At 44.6% G+C, this 16860-nt stretch overlaps 1 protein-coding gene across 4 annotated transcripts in view; it reads right to left on the bottom strand.

Moving 5' to 3' along the window:
- The window catches only part of SUCO (SUN domain containing ossification factor), a 115051-nt gene that overhangs the window by 10647 nt on the left and 87544 nt on the right, over window positions 1-16860 (bottom strand). For all 4 annotated transcript variants that reach the window (XM_069737492.1, XM_069737494.1, XM_069737493.1 and 1 more), the window contains 7 exons: window positions 15587-15652; window positions 11214-11294; window positions 9242-9335; window positions 7472-8596; window positions 6413-6500; window positions 5719-5823; window positions 4429-4580 (listed from right to left, as the gene is read on the bottom strand). In XM_069737492.1, the coding sequence (XP_069593593.1) occupies window positions 4429-4580; window positions 5719-5823; window positions 6413-6500; window positions 7472-8596; window positions 9242-9335; window positions 11214-11294; window positions 15587-15652 (1711 nt within the window). The remainder of the gene's footprint in view (window positions 1-4428; window positions 4581-5718; window positions 5824-6412; window positions 6501-7471; window positions 8597-9241; window positions 9336-11213; window positions 11295-15586; window positions 15653-16860) is intronic.

Raw genomic sequence — 16860 nt, 5'->3', positions numbered from 1 at the left:
GATGTACTGGACTTGTGAACATAGGCTTAAGGTACCGTCACACTGAACGATATCGCTAGCGATCCGTGACGTTGCAGCGTCCTGGCTAGCGATATCGTTCAGTTTGACAGGCAGCAGCGATCAGGATCCTGCTGTGATGTCGTTGGTCGCTGCAGAAAGTCCAGAACTTTATTTCGCCGCTGGACTCCTGCAGACATCGCTGAATCGGCGTGTGTGACACCGATTCAGCGATGTCTTCACTGGTAACCAGGGTAAACATCGGGTTACTAAGCGCAGGACCGCACTTAGTAACCCGATGTTTACCCTGGTTACCAGCGTAAACGTAAAAAAAACAAACACTACATACTTACATTCCGGCGTCAGTCCTCTCCGGCGCTCTGCTTCTCTGCACTGTGTAAGCGCAGCGGCTGGAAAGCACAGCGGTGACGTCACCGCTGTGCTCTGCTTTCCGGCCGGCGCTCACAGTCAGTGCAGGAAGCAGAGCGCCGGAGAGGACTGACGCTGGAATGTAAGTATGTAGTGTTTTTTTTTTTTACGTTTACGCTGGTAACCAGGGTAAACATCGGATTACTAAGCGCGGCCCTGCGCTTAGTAACCCGATGTTTACCCTGGTTACCAGGGGACTTTGCATAGTTGGTCGCTGGAGAGCTGTCTGTGTGACAGCTCTCCAGTGACCACACAGCGACGCTGCAGCGATCGGGATCGTTGTCTAGATCGCTGCAGCGTCGCTTAATGTGACGGTACCTTTAGTGAAATCACTGGCGGAAGTTACAAATTCCTTCCCCAAATTAAGATGTGGATGATCTCTGTTCCTTGGGGATAATCTGCAGCAATAGAGTAGCACTAGTAGAATGTAAGTCCACAAGGACAGGGTCCTCTCCCCTCTGTACTAGTCTGTCATTGTAAATTTGTTTAGTGTTAACGAGATCTATAACTCTGTACGTAAGGCTAGGTTCACATTGTGTTAGTGGGTGTCCGCTAACAGAATCCGTTACATGGCGAAATTGGTGCAATTAACGCTATGTAACAGATCCGTTAGCGCACCCATTGACTGCAATGTGCTAACGCATCGCTAACGTATGCCTTTTTCGGCATGCGTCTGCAATCTGCCGTTAGTTTCGGACGGACCTCGAACACTGCTTGCAGCGTTCAGGGTCCGTTCTTCGCTAGCGCAGATCGGGCATCTGCACTAGCGGGATTGCCAAACGCAATCCCTTTTTGGACATTGCGTTAGCGCAATTCGTTAACGTATCCGCTAAACGGATTGCACTAACGCAATGTGAACCTAGCCTTACCCCTTCTCATGTACAGCACCATGGAATTAACGGTGCCACATAAATAATATTATTATTATTATTAATACTACTAGTATGTACTACATTCACTTAAATGCATGCATTATGTGATAAACATTTTACAATGGAGTTTCATTCAAAATTTTGATCCAAAAACACAATTTTAAAACGTGTCCATCTCCTATCCGGAAGACTGAGCAGGTGATGTTTGTCATCCGCTTTGCTGATCAGTTTCGGCCATAAAAGTCTAAAGGGATTTGTGAAACACAGATGAAACTAGGAAGTCATGCTTTTTACTTCATTTTTCCATCCATCCTGGTTTCATCTTTCTTTAACTGGTCTATTTGCCAAGAGTCAATAGATTAAAAAAAACAAACAAAAAAAAAAAAACACGGAGAACAAAACAGACGCAAGTAGGCATGACAGCAGAGTGGAGAAAAAAAAATAGTTTGCTTCTTCAAGACTAACACTCAGACGTACAAATGTGGCATCTTTCTTTCTGAAATCTTCAGTGCCGATTTAGGACCACATAAAAAAAATTCAGCTTAACTTTGATGTGGTCTGTGGCTAAGAAAAAAAAGGTATAAGCGTCACAATCTCCCTACTGATGGATTCACATGTAACGAGTTTTACAGCCAGCCGATGAAAAATCAGAGAAGACAAATGGCGAAAAATGGTTGTCGAAACCAAATTGCAAAAAAAAAAAAAAAATGTAACCTAAAATGCGTGCTTTTAAGAAAAAAAAAAATTATACCGTATATACTAGAGTATAAGCCGACCCGAGTATAAGCCGGCCCCCCTAAATTTGCCACAAAAAACTGGGAAAACTTAATGACTCGAGTATAAGCCTAGGGTGGAAATGCAGCAGCTACCGGTAAATGTCAAAAGTAAAAATAGATACCAATAAAGGTAAAATTAATTGAGACATCAGTAGGTTAAGTGTTTTGAATATCCATATTGAATCAGGAGCCCCATATAATGCTCCATAAAATTTATGATGGCCCCATAAGATGCTCCGTATTAAAATATGCCCCATATAATCCTGCATAAAGGTTAATAATGGCCCCATAAGATGCTCCATGGACACATTTGCCCAATATAATGCTGCACAAAAGCTGATTATGGCCCATAAGATGCTCCATACAGAAACTTGCCCCATATAATGCTGCACAAACTTTATGGCCCAATATAGTGCTGCACAAACGTTATGACCCCATATAGTGCTGCACAAACGTTATGGCCCCATAAGATGCTCCATACAGACACTTGCCCCATTTGCTGTTGCTGCGATAAAAAAAAAAAACAAAAAAACCACATACTCACCTCTCCGTCGCTCAGGCCCCCGACACTGTCATTTGTCACCTGCTCCTTATTCCGGCGCCACTCCATCTTCAGCGTCTTCAGTACTGACGTTCAGGCAGAGGGTGCACACTAAGGCTACGTTCACATTTGCGTTGTGCGGCGCTGCGTCGGCGACGCAACGCACAACGCAAATATGAACGCATGCACAAACACTGCGTTTTGCGACGCATGCGTCGCTTTTTGCATGGTTTTGGGTGCAGGAAAAACTGCATCATGCAGCGTCCCCTGCGCCCTGACGCATGCGCTGCAGCGACGCATGCGTTGCAAATGCAACGCATGTCCATGCGCCCCCATGTTAAATATAGGGGTGCATGGCGCGTGCGTCGCCGCGGCTGCGCCCGATGCAGCCGGGAGCGGCGCAAATGTGAACGTAGCCTAACGGCGTCACCGCGCCCTCTGACCAGAGTGTCACTGCTGAAGACGGCGCCCACAATGGGGAGCAGGTGAATATCGCACACCGCTCCCCTCCCCGTTATACTCACCTGCTCCTGGTGCTGTGCAGTCCCTGCTTCCCCGGCGCTGCAGCTTCTTCCTGTAGTGAGCGGTCACTGTTACCGCTCATTACAGTAATGAATATGCGGCTCCACCTCTATGGGAGGTGGAGCCGCATATTTATTACTATAATGAGCGGTACCATGTGACCGCTCAGTACAGGAAGAAGCTGCCGGCACTGGGAAAGCCAGGGACCTGCAGGGACCGCACCAGGAGCAGGCGAGTATAATTAGATAGCCCCCGCTCCCCCTCCGACCCCTGGGTATAACTCGATTGCATTGCTTTTGAAGCTGTAACAAAGGCTGGGTTCACATGAGCGAATAGAGAAAACGGTCAGAGTTTCATCTAGAAAACTTGGACGATTTTTTTTTCCTTAACCCTCATTCATATGCAATCCATTTTTATACAGTAGCAGTTACTAAAAATTTACAAAGGCAAAATTCGGTTTGCGGTGTGAAGAGAATTGCAACGTAGCCGTAAAAATCAGATGCTATAGGGTTGATCTGTGTGTGGTCGGTTTGTTTGTTTTTTTGCTCACCCACAAATTTTAAAATTTGGGACACATGGAAGAAATTGGTATATGCTGCAAAGATTTTTCACTTTTACAGTCGGGGGAGAAAAAAAAAAGGGGGGGGGGGGGGAAGCCACTTATCAGCGCTGCCCAATGAATATCATTGGTTTGAGTGACAGCATGTGAACCAAAAACATGCTCCTGTGAAACTAACTGGTCTAGATTTAATTGTCCAATCTGCATGCAATCTGGACAGAACCTACAGTGTGTGAACAGGAGCCAAATCTGATACAGATTAAATGCTACTACGCTAAGAAATATCGTAGGTTACTGTCAATGGTCATGTAATATTCTAACGTGGCACCAGAGGGCGCTCTAACAAACACCTGCTCTGGAAACTGCTGGTCCCAGATGACAGACATCACTAGTGTGATCCGCACCTCGTATTTTAGGAGAACATGGACGTCATTGACCCTTTGAAGTTTGGTTCAATACACTGCAAAAATATATAAATTTGGCAACAGGTTTCTTTTTGAAGCCCAACATTCATGTCCAAATGAGCAATTCGTCACATGAACTAAAACTAGGTTTACTTACGCTAGAACGCCGGGTCGGAGCTCAAAGCAAAATTTAAAGTAGAAAAAAAAAACAAAAACACACACCTTTTGATATGGCTTTAACTGCGGGAACATTACATTTTGCATGCCCATTCATACAATCATTTGCCATCCATCCTTAATTTCTTTATTATAGACGATTTGCACTCACCTTTTAGGACTTGGGTAATTATTGCTTTTAGGGATTTTTGATACGTCGTCGTCATTGAACGGAGACCAGCTTCTATAGCGAACGCAAATAAATAAGGCCAAACCGATGCATATGATCAGACAGAGGACCACGTAACTCTGCTGATCGGATACCTGAGATACAAGAACGACGAGGTTTCACATACAACACGGGAATAGAAACAAGAAAAATAAAAATCACAAGGTTTTCAACCAACATTGAAGTTAATAATTGAGCAAACGCGTGGTCCGATCTCCACTAGCGAATGGGTTAAATACGTTGTGTTAAAGGGATTGTTCTGATGAGATCAAGTTATCACCCAACTTACTGATCTGTTGGGTGTGACAGCTGGGACATGCGCCGATAGGCAGAATGGGGAATTTTGCAATGGGGCACTTTTTACCCCATTGCAAAATGGAAGAGGCGGGTCAGACGCCCAACCACAGCCTCATTTATTTTTCATAGGGGATCTGGAAAAAGCAGCCCCGTGGGTAATGAATGAAGTGGTGGTTGAGCATGAGCCCTGTTGGTAAAGTGCTGATGGATGGAGGTCCAATAGGTCAGACCCGCACCGATCAATAAGTTACCCCCATTTTGTGGAGAATTTATTTTCGCCAGACATCCACTTTTAATGTTCGCTGAACCCACAAATTTCTACAGAACTGACCGACCATTTAATGGGTATGGAGTCTCCTGGGTGTATGGGCCCTGCGATGTTTAGACGTGGCACATGGAGCTTGTAAAAATAAGCTTGATGTACATACGCGACAGAGCCCACCCAATGTTGAATGTGACTTGAATGGCGAGGGCTTCCAATCCCCCCGACCTCTGCAGCCAATCACAGCCCTTAGCAGTCCAGTGACAAGAAATGGGACATCCTTACTTCTGGTTCTGGTGGAGACCGCTCGAGGTGCCTGTGTTGGAGCAATGGGGGTGGGTGACGGCTGTCACTATAGATTTTATTACATGGCCTGTCTTATCAAATTTTTTTTTTGAGGGGGTAGTCAGATGACCCCAATCATAGCCAGAAATGTATGCATGTAAAAGTGAGTTCCATATCTGGCAGTCCGCCTACTTTCTTTTATCTTCATAGAGTCAAACAAGATCAGCATTTATAGCAGCTGTATATTAAATACTTGGTGAACTCGTGTCGGGACAAGCTCTTATTTAGGGTGGGAGCAGAATTAAATCATTGCCTTGGCTTGTTGCCTTACGTCCACGTTCAGACAGAACAATCTGCAGTGGAGGATGGGGCACAGGCTGATTTCTTACCTCCCGCTTTAGCTCGGTGACCGTGGCGGACAGGTTGGAGACGAGCTGGGTCATATTGAGGAGCTGAGCTTGGAGCAGTTGAATAGATTCTGTTTGACGTTGATCCTGAAAAAATAAAAAGTATTTCACAATCTCAATAATAAAAAATTCTGCGGTTCTGTGTATGGAAAAGGGGTTTTCTCTTCTTTCTTCTACACAACGTTCTTTGGTCCCCCCAAAAAAGCACTTTTTAAATAACATCGTCCTTTTAATTTCATGTCACAGAATAATGGGACTTGTAGACAATCTGAATCAATTATTCTCCGATATTCATGGCTGTCAATCCAGGTGGCCGATGCTGGGCCTTCATGTATCGTGCACTAAAAAGGCAGATTGTCACTCGGCCAAACATCTCCAAAAGATGAAACCCCGGTGTGTGGGGGGACCAGATCGTGTCCCTGTAACATTATATAGGATAAATGCTGGCAGGTGAGGAAACTGATCCCCCCCCCACAGAAAAGCAGCATGAAACTGGAAAATTTGGAGAATTGGTGAAGAAATGCACTAATGTGTGTGACTATGTTCAGGAACTTGCGACTAATTTATTGCCGCAATGTCAACGAAAATACCTGGAGGTAATTGTGATGCGATGGAGACCAGCTCAACAGGTTTTCCACTTAATATCACTACAAAATACCCAGATGTCGTTCATTACCTGTTCTTCTGCTATTCGGGAGGTATTTTGAAGCTTTAATATGGTTTTGTTGAAAGCTCTCTGCATTTCTTCCATTTGTTTTCGATACCTTAAAAAAAAAAAAAAAAAAAGAAAAAAAAAAAAGACATTCATAATGTTCTAGATGAAAATCCACCCCCTGGTGCTGCGGGGGACAAAAGGAGTCTGCGGCGGTCTAAACTAGCTAAGTTAATATATATGATTTAAAAAAATAAAAGAACCCGACCGCTCTTCACGTCTGCTTTACCAAGTACCATACTTCCAATCTTCATAAGCTCCGTGAATAAATTGACCTAATCTCTGAGGAGTGTTTCTAGATACTGATGCTGTGTGAGTCAGTGAGGACAGAGTTAAGGTCCATCTAGACGAGCCAATAATTGGAGAACACTCGTTGCCAATTTCCGGCAGTGTTAATATGGCGACAGTCAGTTGGATGCGCAGAACGCCAGTTCATTGGGTGATTGAGTCATTAATAGTTATGAGCGAATATACTCGTTACTCGAGATTTCTCGAGCACGCTCGGGGGTCCTCAGAGTATTTTTTAGTGCTCGGAGATTTAGTTTTTATTGCCGCAGCTGAATGATTTACATCTGTTAGCCAGCATAAGTACATGTGGGGGTTGCCAGTTGCTAGGGAATCCCCACATGTACTTATGCTGGCTAACAGATGTAAATCATTCAGCTGCAGCAATAAAAACTAAATCTCCGAGCACTAAAAAATACTCTGAGGACCCCCGAGCGTGCTCGGGAAATCTCGAGTAACGAGTATATTCGCTCATCACTAGTTTTGATCGCTTAGATAGAAAAAAAGGCCTATTTTTCCCCTGGATTCTTGAGCAGAGTCCACGTAAAAAACTTCTTGATGAAGCCTCTGACTAATGTGAAACAAGCCCAAAATCACTAAGGAAAGCTAAAGAAAATTCCCCCAAAATGAAAAATAGGAACATTCCAAAAGAAGAATCAAACCTGTTCTATATTGTCATATTGAGACCACCAGAGCAGGAGGGGGGCTACATGTTAATAAGGAAATCATTGGACTTACCTCTGACTAAGCTCCTCAAGGTAGCGACCGCTTAAAGACATATTAACCTCCAGAGCTTTAATTCGGTTATTGAGGCGCATAAAGACGGACTCCTTTTGGTTGGAGCCATGCACTTGATTCCCATTGGTGTAGCCCAGCTCAGTGGCATTTTGGAGCTCGGCATAGAAATCAGTAGTACTTCTGTGCAAGCTACCACTTAGGGAAGCATCTTCGCTCATGGGGTCTTCCTCCTTTTTCTCCGCTGCCGCAGGGATATCCACAACTGGGGTCAAGACAGGCTTTAATGTCTCTTTAGTGTCCACCTCGCTCCCCTCAGCGGAGATGCTAGTTTCTTGCATCTGCAGAGTCTCTGGATCTAGAATAATTTTGGTGTAGTCGGCCGGTTCCTCCCTGGCGACCTCCACCACATCCTCCACTAGAGTACTGTCCTCGGAGCCCAAAGTTGGCTTCTCTGCGTAGATCAGAGTATCACTCGGCTTTTGCTCCTTTGTTTGATTCTGCACAGAATCTGTAGAAATGAGGTCAGGAGTCGGGGTTGTCACCACTTTGTTGGTCTCTGAAGGAGATACATTTGAGGACCCGCTTTCGTCAGCTGCCACCGACTGAGAAATGGTCTGCGACTGACTAGGCTCCAAATGGATGGGCTCAATGACCTTATTTACAGATCCGGTCTGTAAATTGTCTCCAGGATCTACCAAAATGAAGTCTGTTGTGGCCTCCTCTGCAATTGTGTTGTCAGACGGTTCATCCAACGGCTCAACAGTAGTTGGGGCAGATAAAGGCTCTTGCATGGACTGGGAGTCCTCTTCCTCCTTATGTTTGTCCTCTGCTGGTTTACTACGCTGCCTATGAAAGGCAACGATGGCTGAACACCACTTATAAATGTACTCTGAGAAGCTGGAGATGCAGCAAGCAGTGGCCAAGTCCCCACAGTAAACCTGGCTCTCAAATTCAAACCAGGACACCTTGTCGTCTTCTTGTTCATCGCTGCCCAAAAGAGTCACAGTGGACTGGGCCGGCGGCTCCTCCTCTTCCTCTTGGACCAGCTGAACAATGGGGCTTTCTTTGGAAGTTTCTGGCTCTGGCACAGTCACCGTCGGCAGAGTCACACTCTCTTCATCCAACCTGGAATGAAAAATCAAAGTTTTAGAGAAATCCGTTCCTTTTAGTAGAGGATAAAAGATTATATCAGACTAGATTAAAGAATTACACTCCATGCCGACCTACAGCATACTGTACATTATCCCATTCCCTTCTAAGAACATACATCATGAAATAATATGCTTATCACATATTGCTTAATGCCACAAAATTCACTTCTAAATGACCCGAGACTCATTGCTCTACCTGCTCAATTTTTAGAGCAGTACTCATTTGGAGTCGGGGAGAAAAGGCCCCCCATGCACATTAGATGAAAGTTAGCAGAAACCAGCAGACTGATATTTGTGGGGGCCTCCTGACAGGATATCGGAGGCGAAAAATGATCAGATCATTGGATTTTCAATGGAGGATCCTCTTCATTGTCAGGAGATAGAGGGCTGAAGAACAAAGTTTTGTCTGACAGTTCTGTGTATCTGATCAGATTCAGAGGAAAAGTTATACATTGTGGTCAGGACGTAGTAAGCTGCAAATGACAGCCGAAATAAAGCCGACCGCGCCGAAATGCTGCAAATACCAAAATGTTACGACAGGTTCTGTAGCGATACAAAGCGGTGAGTGTACATGAGGCAGATCACAGCCTGACAGGGACAAGGGCTGAAGAGTACTTACGGAGCCGTCGGGGTTGGCGCTTCCTCCGGAGTAGTCGTCGTACTTATGGCTGGAGATTCTTCGGTATCATTTTGAAGTGTACTGCTGTTCAGAACTATGGAAAAATATAAAATTATTCAACTATCGCATGTAATAAAAATATTGTAAGATCCTTGTGTAGATAAGAAAGTAGGTCACGAGACATCTTAACATTACAGCATCTATAGGTCTTAATAGCAGCAAGACAGTGCGTGATATTGCACCCGTAGAAGATACCACCAAAATTCTTAGAATTTGTGCGATACCAAGGGAGTCACTAATCAATAGAAACCAGGCCAAAACCTTTAGAACGATGCTGTATATTACTGTGTGGAACGGGTGAGAGCACCGTAAATAGCTCGTCTAATGGAGATCTTATAAGATTCACGCAGGTTTCTTCTTTTAACATTTTACAGGTGAAGTCCTGTACCGGTTTACCATTAACAGTTGGATTAGGAGTATTCGCATGTGGCGTAAAAAGGTTTCTCTCCTCTGTGTCGGCACATTGGATTACTACAAGACATGCGTCATCCTTATGGCTGTACTAGGAGCGATACATGCAGAGTTCAGTAGTAAAATCATCCTGAAGCATTAGACATGAGACACTTCTATCCCCAAGTGCATGGACAACTTTGACAACTGGTGAAAGAAGTTGTGGGAGCCATTATATGTCAGCGCCTCTACTGTCCTACATATTTACGACTAAAGGTGTAGAGCTCTGGGCCATCTGCTGGAAATATATGGGGCAAAACCCTTATCCAGCCGAAATATACCGATAGAGGTTGTCCACTACTTTTACACCGACGTCCTATCCTTAGGACTGGGCATCAATATCTGATCAGCCAGGGTCCAGCACTCAGCATTCCCACCAATCAGTTGTTATCGATGCCAGCAGCCGCAAGTACCGGAATTTGGAGCTTGGCCGTCCACTACATATCAGCCTCCAATTCAAGTCAATAGAGGTGGATGTGCAGTAACAAGCCAAGGTTTCTACAAGTAGACGGTCAAACTCCGCAAGCGAGTACTTCCGGCTGGTGGCACCGATAACAGCTGATCTGGGAGTGTGCCGAGCGCAGGACCTGGAAGATCAGACATGGATGTCCTATTCTAAGAATAGGACATCAGTATACAAGTAGTGGACAACTCCTTGAAGAAATCAGCTAAAAAGTATTAGAAAATAAATCAGGAGTCAACTTAATCAAGTGGTGAGGAGTTGTCCAGACGAACGTTCCTGCCCAATTTCGGCACTGGCTTGGAGAAACATGGGTGGGAGTCGGGAAAAGTCGCTTAACAAGTATCAGAGCAGGTAGCATACATTTTCTTTTAAAGAGACTGTCAGATCAGCGGGTATGCCTGAAGTGATGAGACAACTACACGGAGAACCATCTGACACCTAGAAAAACATTGTGGATAGGTTTCGTTTCTAAGAATGAAACCTATCCATAATATTCTTATAAACATGACCCACGTGATATTCTACTTGGCGTCAGATAGTTGTGTATAAAATTACATAGCTTCACATCAGACAACCTCGAACCCACGAACCCACTGATCTGACAACACCTTTAAACGAGAATGCATGCTTACATTGGAAATTAATTTATAGAAAGCGATAAATCACACATGGCCACCACAGTAGTGATTATTGGCCTCGCTCCGGCACCTGCATTGGAACGGACCTCACGTGACGCGACTGTACATGTATGCGCACACGGACAGCGAGTGAGCGGCACATGCTTCCAGCAGCCACAATATTTTCTACACTTGTGGGATGAAGGTGATAAAATACCCAGCTCTTAGTTAGCGGACAATCTGGTGGCCTCCTGTTACCACTAGAAAGCCACTGGTGACAATGTGCAGTGTACAGATCAGCACCATCACTCTACAGAACACAGCGCACATCTCCCGTCATACTAGGTGTATGGTAATACGGATATAAACAGAGAGCGGCTACCTTTCCCTTCAGCGATTTCTTCCTCAGTATTCGCCCCGAGCATGTTAGCAGCAAGATTATTCACCATGCTAAGAATGGCATCTGCAGAGAACGCAGGAACACAAGCAGACATTACTTCACTCGTATACATGCAGGTGGTATGGAGACAAAACGAGTGACGGGCCGGGATATCGCCTGCATTACACATAAAGCCTAAGACTCTGGAATATTTGGCCAAATAATCTTCTTCCCAAAGCATCTATGTAGGGAAATCGAACGGTGGGCAACACAAAGGAGCAAAGCTGGAGCCATTCAAGTCCAAGTAGTTAGGCTACGTTCACATTAGCGTTGCGCACCGGTGCGTCGGCGACGCAACGGCGACGCAACAAAAACGCACGCAAAAACGCTGCGTTTTGCGATGCGTGCGTCGTTTTTTGACGAAAATCGGACGCACGAAAAATGCAACTTGTTGCATTTTCGTGCGTCCGACGCTAGCGTCGAAAACGACGCACATGTCGAAAAACGCTAACAAAAAAACGCACGCGTCCCTAGGGGCGCGTCGCCGACGCAACAGCGACGCACATTAGCGTAACGCTAATGTGAACGTAGCCTTAGACTTAATCTTTGGTGTAGATAAAAGGGGCTTGATGCAGGGTTATTCCCACCTCTGACACCTATGGAAAATACAAAAACACCGCTGCAATTTTTGGATCTCCATCAGGAGATCATGGAGGGAGCTGCGCCTGTACAGCCACCTATACAATTCTGGCGGCACAAGACGGGGATCCGGTCACCGTTCGATGCAGATCCTAGCTGTAGGAATCACGTGGGAGACAGGAGCACTAATATATACATACATACACACATACATACATATACACATACAGTGGGGCAAAAAAGTATTTAGTCAGTCAGCAATAGTGCAAGTTCCACCACTTAAAAAGATGAGAGGCGTCTGTAATTTACATCATAGGTAGACCTCAACTATGGGAGACAAACTGAGAAAAAAAAAATCCAGAAAATCACATTGTCTGTTTTTTAACAATTTATTTGCATATTATGGTGGAAAATAAGTATTTGGTCAGAAACAAAATTTCATCTCAATACTTTGTAATATATCCTTTGTTGGCAATGACAGAGGTCAAACGTTTTCTGTAAGTCTTCACAAGGTTGCCACACACTGTTGTTGGTATGTTGGCCCATTCCTCCATGCAGATCTCCTCTAGAGCAGTGATGTTTTTGGCTTTTCGCTTGGCAACACGGACTTTCAACTCCCTCCAAAGGTTTTCTATAGGGTTGAGATCTGGAGACTGGCTAGGCCACTCCAGGACCTTGAAATGCTTCTTACGAAGCCACTCCTTCGTTGCCCTGGCGGTGTGCTTTGGATCATTGTCATGTTGAAAGACCCAGCCACGTTTCATCTTCAATGCCCTTGCTGATGGAAGGAGGTTTGCACTCAAAATCTCACGATACATGGCCCCATTCATTCTTTCATGTACCCGGATCAGTCGTCCTGGCCCCTTTGCAGAGAAACAGCCCCAAAGCATGATGTTTCCACCACCATGCTTTATAGTAGGTATGGTGTTTGATGGATGCAACTCCGTATTCTTTTTCCTCCAAACACGACAAGTTGTGTTTCTACCAAACAGTTCCAGTTTGGTTTCATCAGACCATAGGACATTCTCCCAAAACTCCTCTGGATCATCCAAATGCTCTCTAGCAAACTTCAGATGGGCCCGGACATGTACTGGCTTAAGCAGTGGGACACGTCTGGCACTGCAGGATCTGAGTCCATGGTGGCGTAGTGTGTTACTTATGGTAGGCCTTGTTACATTGGTCCCAGCTCTCTGCAGTTCATTCACTAGGTCCCCCCGCGTGGTTCTGGGATTTTTGCTCACCGTTCTTGTGATCATTCTGACCCCACGGGGTGGGATTTTGCGTGGAGCCCCAGATCGAGGGAGATTATCAGTGGTCTTGTATGTCTTCCATTTTCTAATTATTGCTCCCACTATTGATTTCTTCACTCCAAGCTGGTTGGCTATTGCAGATTCAGTCTTCCCAGCCTGGTGCAGGGCTACAATTTTGTTTCTGGTGTCCTTTGACAGCTCTTTGGTCTTCACCATAGTGGAGTTTGGAGTCAGACTGTTTGAGGGTGTGCACAGGTGTCTTTTTATACTGATAACAAGTTTAAACAGGTGCCATTACTACAGGTAATGAGTGGAGGAAAGAGGAGACTCTTAAAGAAGAAGTTACAGGTCTGTGAGAGCCAGAAATCTTGATTGTTTGTTTCTGACCAAATACTTATTTTCCACCATAATATGCAAATAAATTGTTAAAAAAACAGACATGTGATTTTCTGGATTTTTTTTTCTCAGTTTGTCTCCCATAGTTGAGGTCTACCTATGATGTAAATTACAGACGCCTCTCATCTTTTTAAGTGGTGGAACTTGCACAATTGCTGACTGACTAAATACTTTTTTGCCCCACTGTACATACATATACATACACACACACACACACACACACACACACACACACTTGTACAGGTTTCCAATACACTAGGTTTCACTGCCTCGCCATTATCAATAGATCCATTTGCAGGAGCGAGTATGAACACTGTCATTCAGAGGCTGCAAAATACCCACCAATGCCCTGTATCCTTAAAGGGAACCTGTCACCATACCCAGATAGATTAGCGAAATTAGGATTATTTAGTCTAGAAAAAAGACGACTGAGGGGCGATCTAATAACCATGTATAAGTATATAAGGGGACAATACAAATATCTCGCTGAGGATCTGTTTATACCAAGGAAGGTGACGGGCACAAGGGGGCATTCTTTGCGTCTGGAGGAGAGAAGGTTTTTCCACCAACATAGAAGAGGATTCTTTACTGTTAGGGCAGTGAGAATCTGGAATTGCTTGCCTGAGGAGGTGGTGATGGCGAACTCAGTCGAGGGGTTCAAGAGAGGCCTGGATGTCTTCCTGGAGCAGAACAATATTGTATCATACAATTATTAGGTTCTGTAGAAGGACGTAGATCTGGGTATTTATTATGATGGAATATAGGCTGAACTGGATGGACAAATGTCTTTTTTCGGCCTTACTAACTTTGTTACTATGTTACTATGTTACCATGATTATGCCGTGCCTTCATGAAATGAAGTTTAAAAAAACCCAAAACTATATATTGACTATGCTTCAGTTACATAAACCTGGAAAACCTTTAATGGGTTAGCACATAGATTAAGCTGAGCTGCAATACCACACACAGCCTATGCATACAAGAGGCGCTGTTTCCAGAAGAAGCCATCCATGTTTTTCTCATCTCATCTGATGTACAATACACAGAAAGGCGATTTTTCGGTTAATAGAGGACATCCTAGATACCCAGAGATGTCAGTGTGTAAAATAATCAGATGACAATCGATGACCCAATATGCAGGACAGTCTGCCTTTTTGTACGGTGACATTCTTGATCTGGCTGCCTGGGGAACACAATGCATTTCCCTTGGCATGAGGCGTCTCGCGTAGAATCATACTGCATTTATCACGTAGCACGTTCACAGCGACGTCAATCATCGTCAGTGCTGCTGGACTACAGGGCGACAACGACTTAATATAGAGAAAATCTGCTCCACATTAATAGTAGCCTGCTATAGCTACAGGCAGCCAAACAGTCCTGACAGCGAGCAGCGGCCAAGACCGGGTTAGCACTACTTCTGATGGCAGCACACAAAGCCTGCTCATAGATAGCGGAACTAAAGGGGTATTAGGAGATACATAAATCACTGTAAAAGTTAAATCACTATGGGTCAAACTACTGGGGCTCCCGCTGATCACTCGGATGGGAGAGTTTTGTCCCCGGGTGTTCCCTGGCTACATCCAGGAGGAGCGAGTCGAGCAGCGGGACGTGCAGGTGACCGCTCCTCAACGCCTCCTGCATGCGGCATTGCAGAAAAAAGGTCGAGCCACAAAGCGCGAGATCAAACTATTGCAGAGAAACTGTAGCGATCAATCACTTTGCCTCTTCCATTTTACAAAGGGCCCATAACATATGAGAGCTGGATTCTCGCTGCTTGTTCTGGGCGACTGCTTTATTTTTAACTAGAATATATATTTATTTATTTATATTATTTATCAGTAAGGCAAGCTAGTCATGGATATTTCATCCAGATCAGGGAACAATCACTCATAGTTGCAGAGATCTAGCTGCCGTTTGGCATTCCTGTGCAAATAAGGCAGAGATCACTATACGGAAGGAGGAGGCCATCCACCATGAGACGCAATCTTGGGGCAGCCCTATTACAGTGGGGTGACCACCCTGCTTCCTACAGCCGCAGCAATGCTGTGGATACACCGGGCATTTCCTCATGCTGTGGAACGCGGAACTCACTTGTAGCAGAGCCCAGCAAATTCTTTGACGATTTGTCATCTCTGGTGTTGTAATCCAGCGGATAATCTGAAAGTCAAAGTGAGAGAATTTCATACATGTTATTGTTACGTGTGATTGCAGAGATACTGGCTCGGAACTGAAGGAAAGTAGGGGGTAAATTCAGTCTCTCCGGGATGTGACACAAACCTTTATTTAAAAACTGTATGGTTGAGCTTGGTTGGAGGGGACAGGGAGCCAGATGGTGGGATAAACGTCTAACATTCACTTCTGATGCTGCTTATTTCAATAGGACCCAAATCATTCAGATTAACCCCTTCATGACCTTGGGATTTTTCGTTTTTCACTCCCCTCCTTCCCAGAGCCATAACTTTTTTATTTTTCCGTCAATTTGGCCATGTGAGGGCTTATTTTTTGCGGGACGAGTTGTACTTTTGAACGACATCATTGGTTTTAGCAGGTCGTGTACTAGAAAACGGGAAAAAAATTCCAAGTGCGGTGAAATTGCAAAAAAAGTGCAATCCCACACTTGTTTTTTGTTTGGCTTTTTTGCTAGGTTCACTAAATGCTAAAACTGACCTGACATTATGATTCTCCAGATCAGTACGAGTTCATAGACACCTAACATGACTAGGTTATTTTTTTTCCGATACCTGTAGCGTCTCCATTTTTCGTGATCTGGGGTCGGTTGAGGGCTTATTTTTTGCGTGCCGAGATGACGTTTTTAATTATAGCATTTCGGGGCAGATGCGTTCTTTTTATCGCCCGTTATTGCATTTTAATGCAATGTCGCAGCGACAAAAAAAACGTAATTCTGGCGTTTTGAATTTTTTTCCCGCTACGCTGTTTAGCGATCAGGTTAATGCTTTTTTTTAGTTGATAGATCGGGCGATTCTGAGCGCGGCGATACCAAATATGCGTAGATTTTATATTTTTTTTATTGATTTATTTCGATTGGGGCGAAATTGGGGTGATTTAAACTTTTATATTTTTTTAACATTTTTTTCAACTTTTTTTTTTTAACTTTTGCCATGCTTCAATAGCCTTCATGGGAGGCTAGAAGCAGGCACAACTCGATCGCCTCTGCTACATAGCAGCGATCTGCTGATCGCTGCTATGTAGCAGAAATGCAGGTGTGCTGTGAGCGCCGACCACAGTGTGGCGCTCACAGCCACCGGCGATCAGTAACCATAGAGGTCTCAAGGAGCTCTATGGTTACAATGGAGACGCATCGCCGACCCCCGATCATGTGACGGGGGTCGGCGATGACGTTATTT

The sequence above is a fragment of the Ranitomeya imitator genome, chromosome 8, assembly GCF_032444005.1.
Source record: "Ranitomeya imitator isolate aRanImi1 chromosome 8, aRanImi1.pri, whole genome shotgun sequence".
Taxonomy (NCBI): Eukaryota; Metazoa; Chordata; class Amphibia; order Anura; family Dendrobatidae; genus Ranitomeya; species Ranitomeya imitator.
This window is presented reverse-complemented; position numbering and strand designations above follow the sequence as displayed.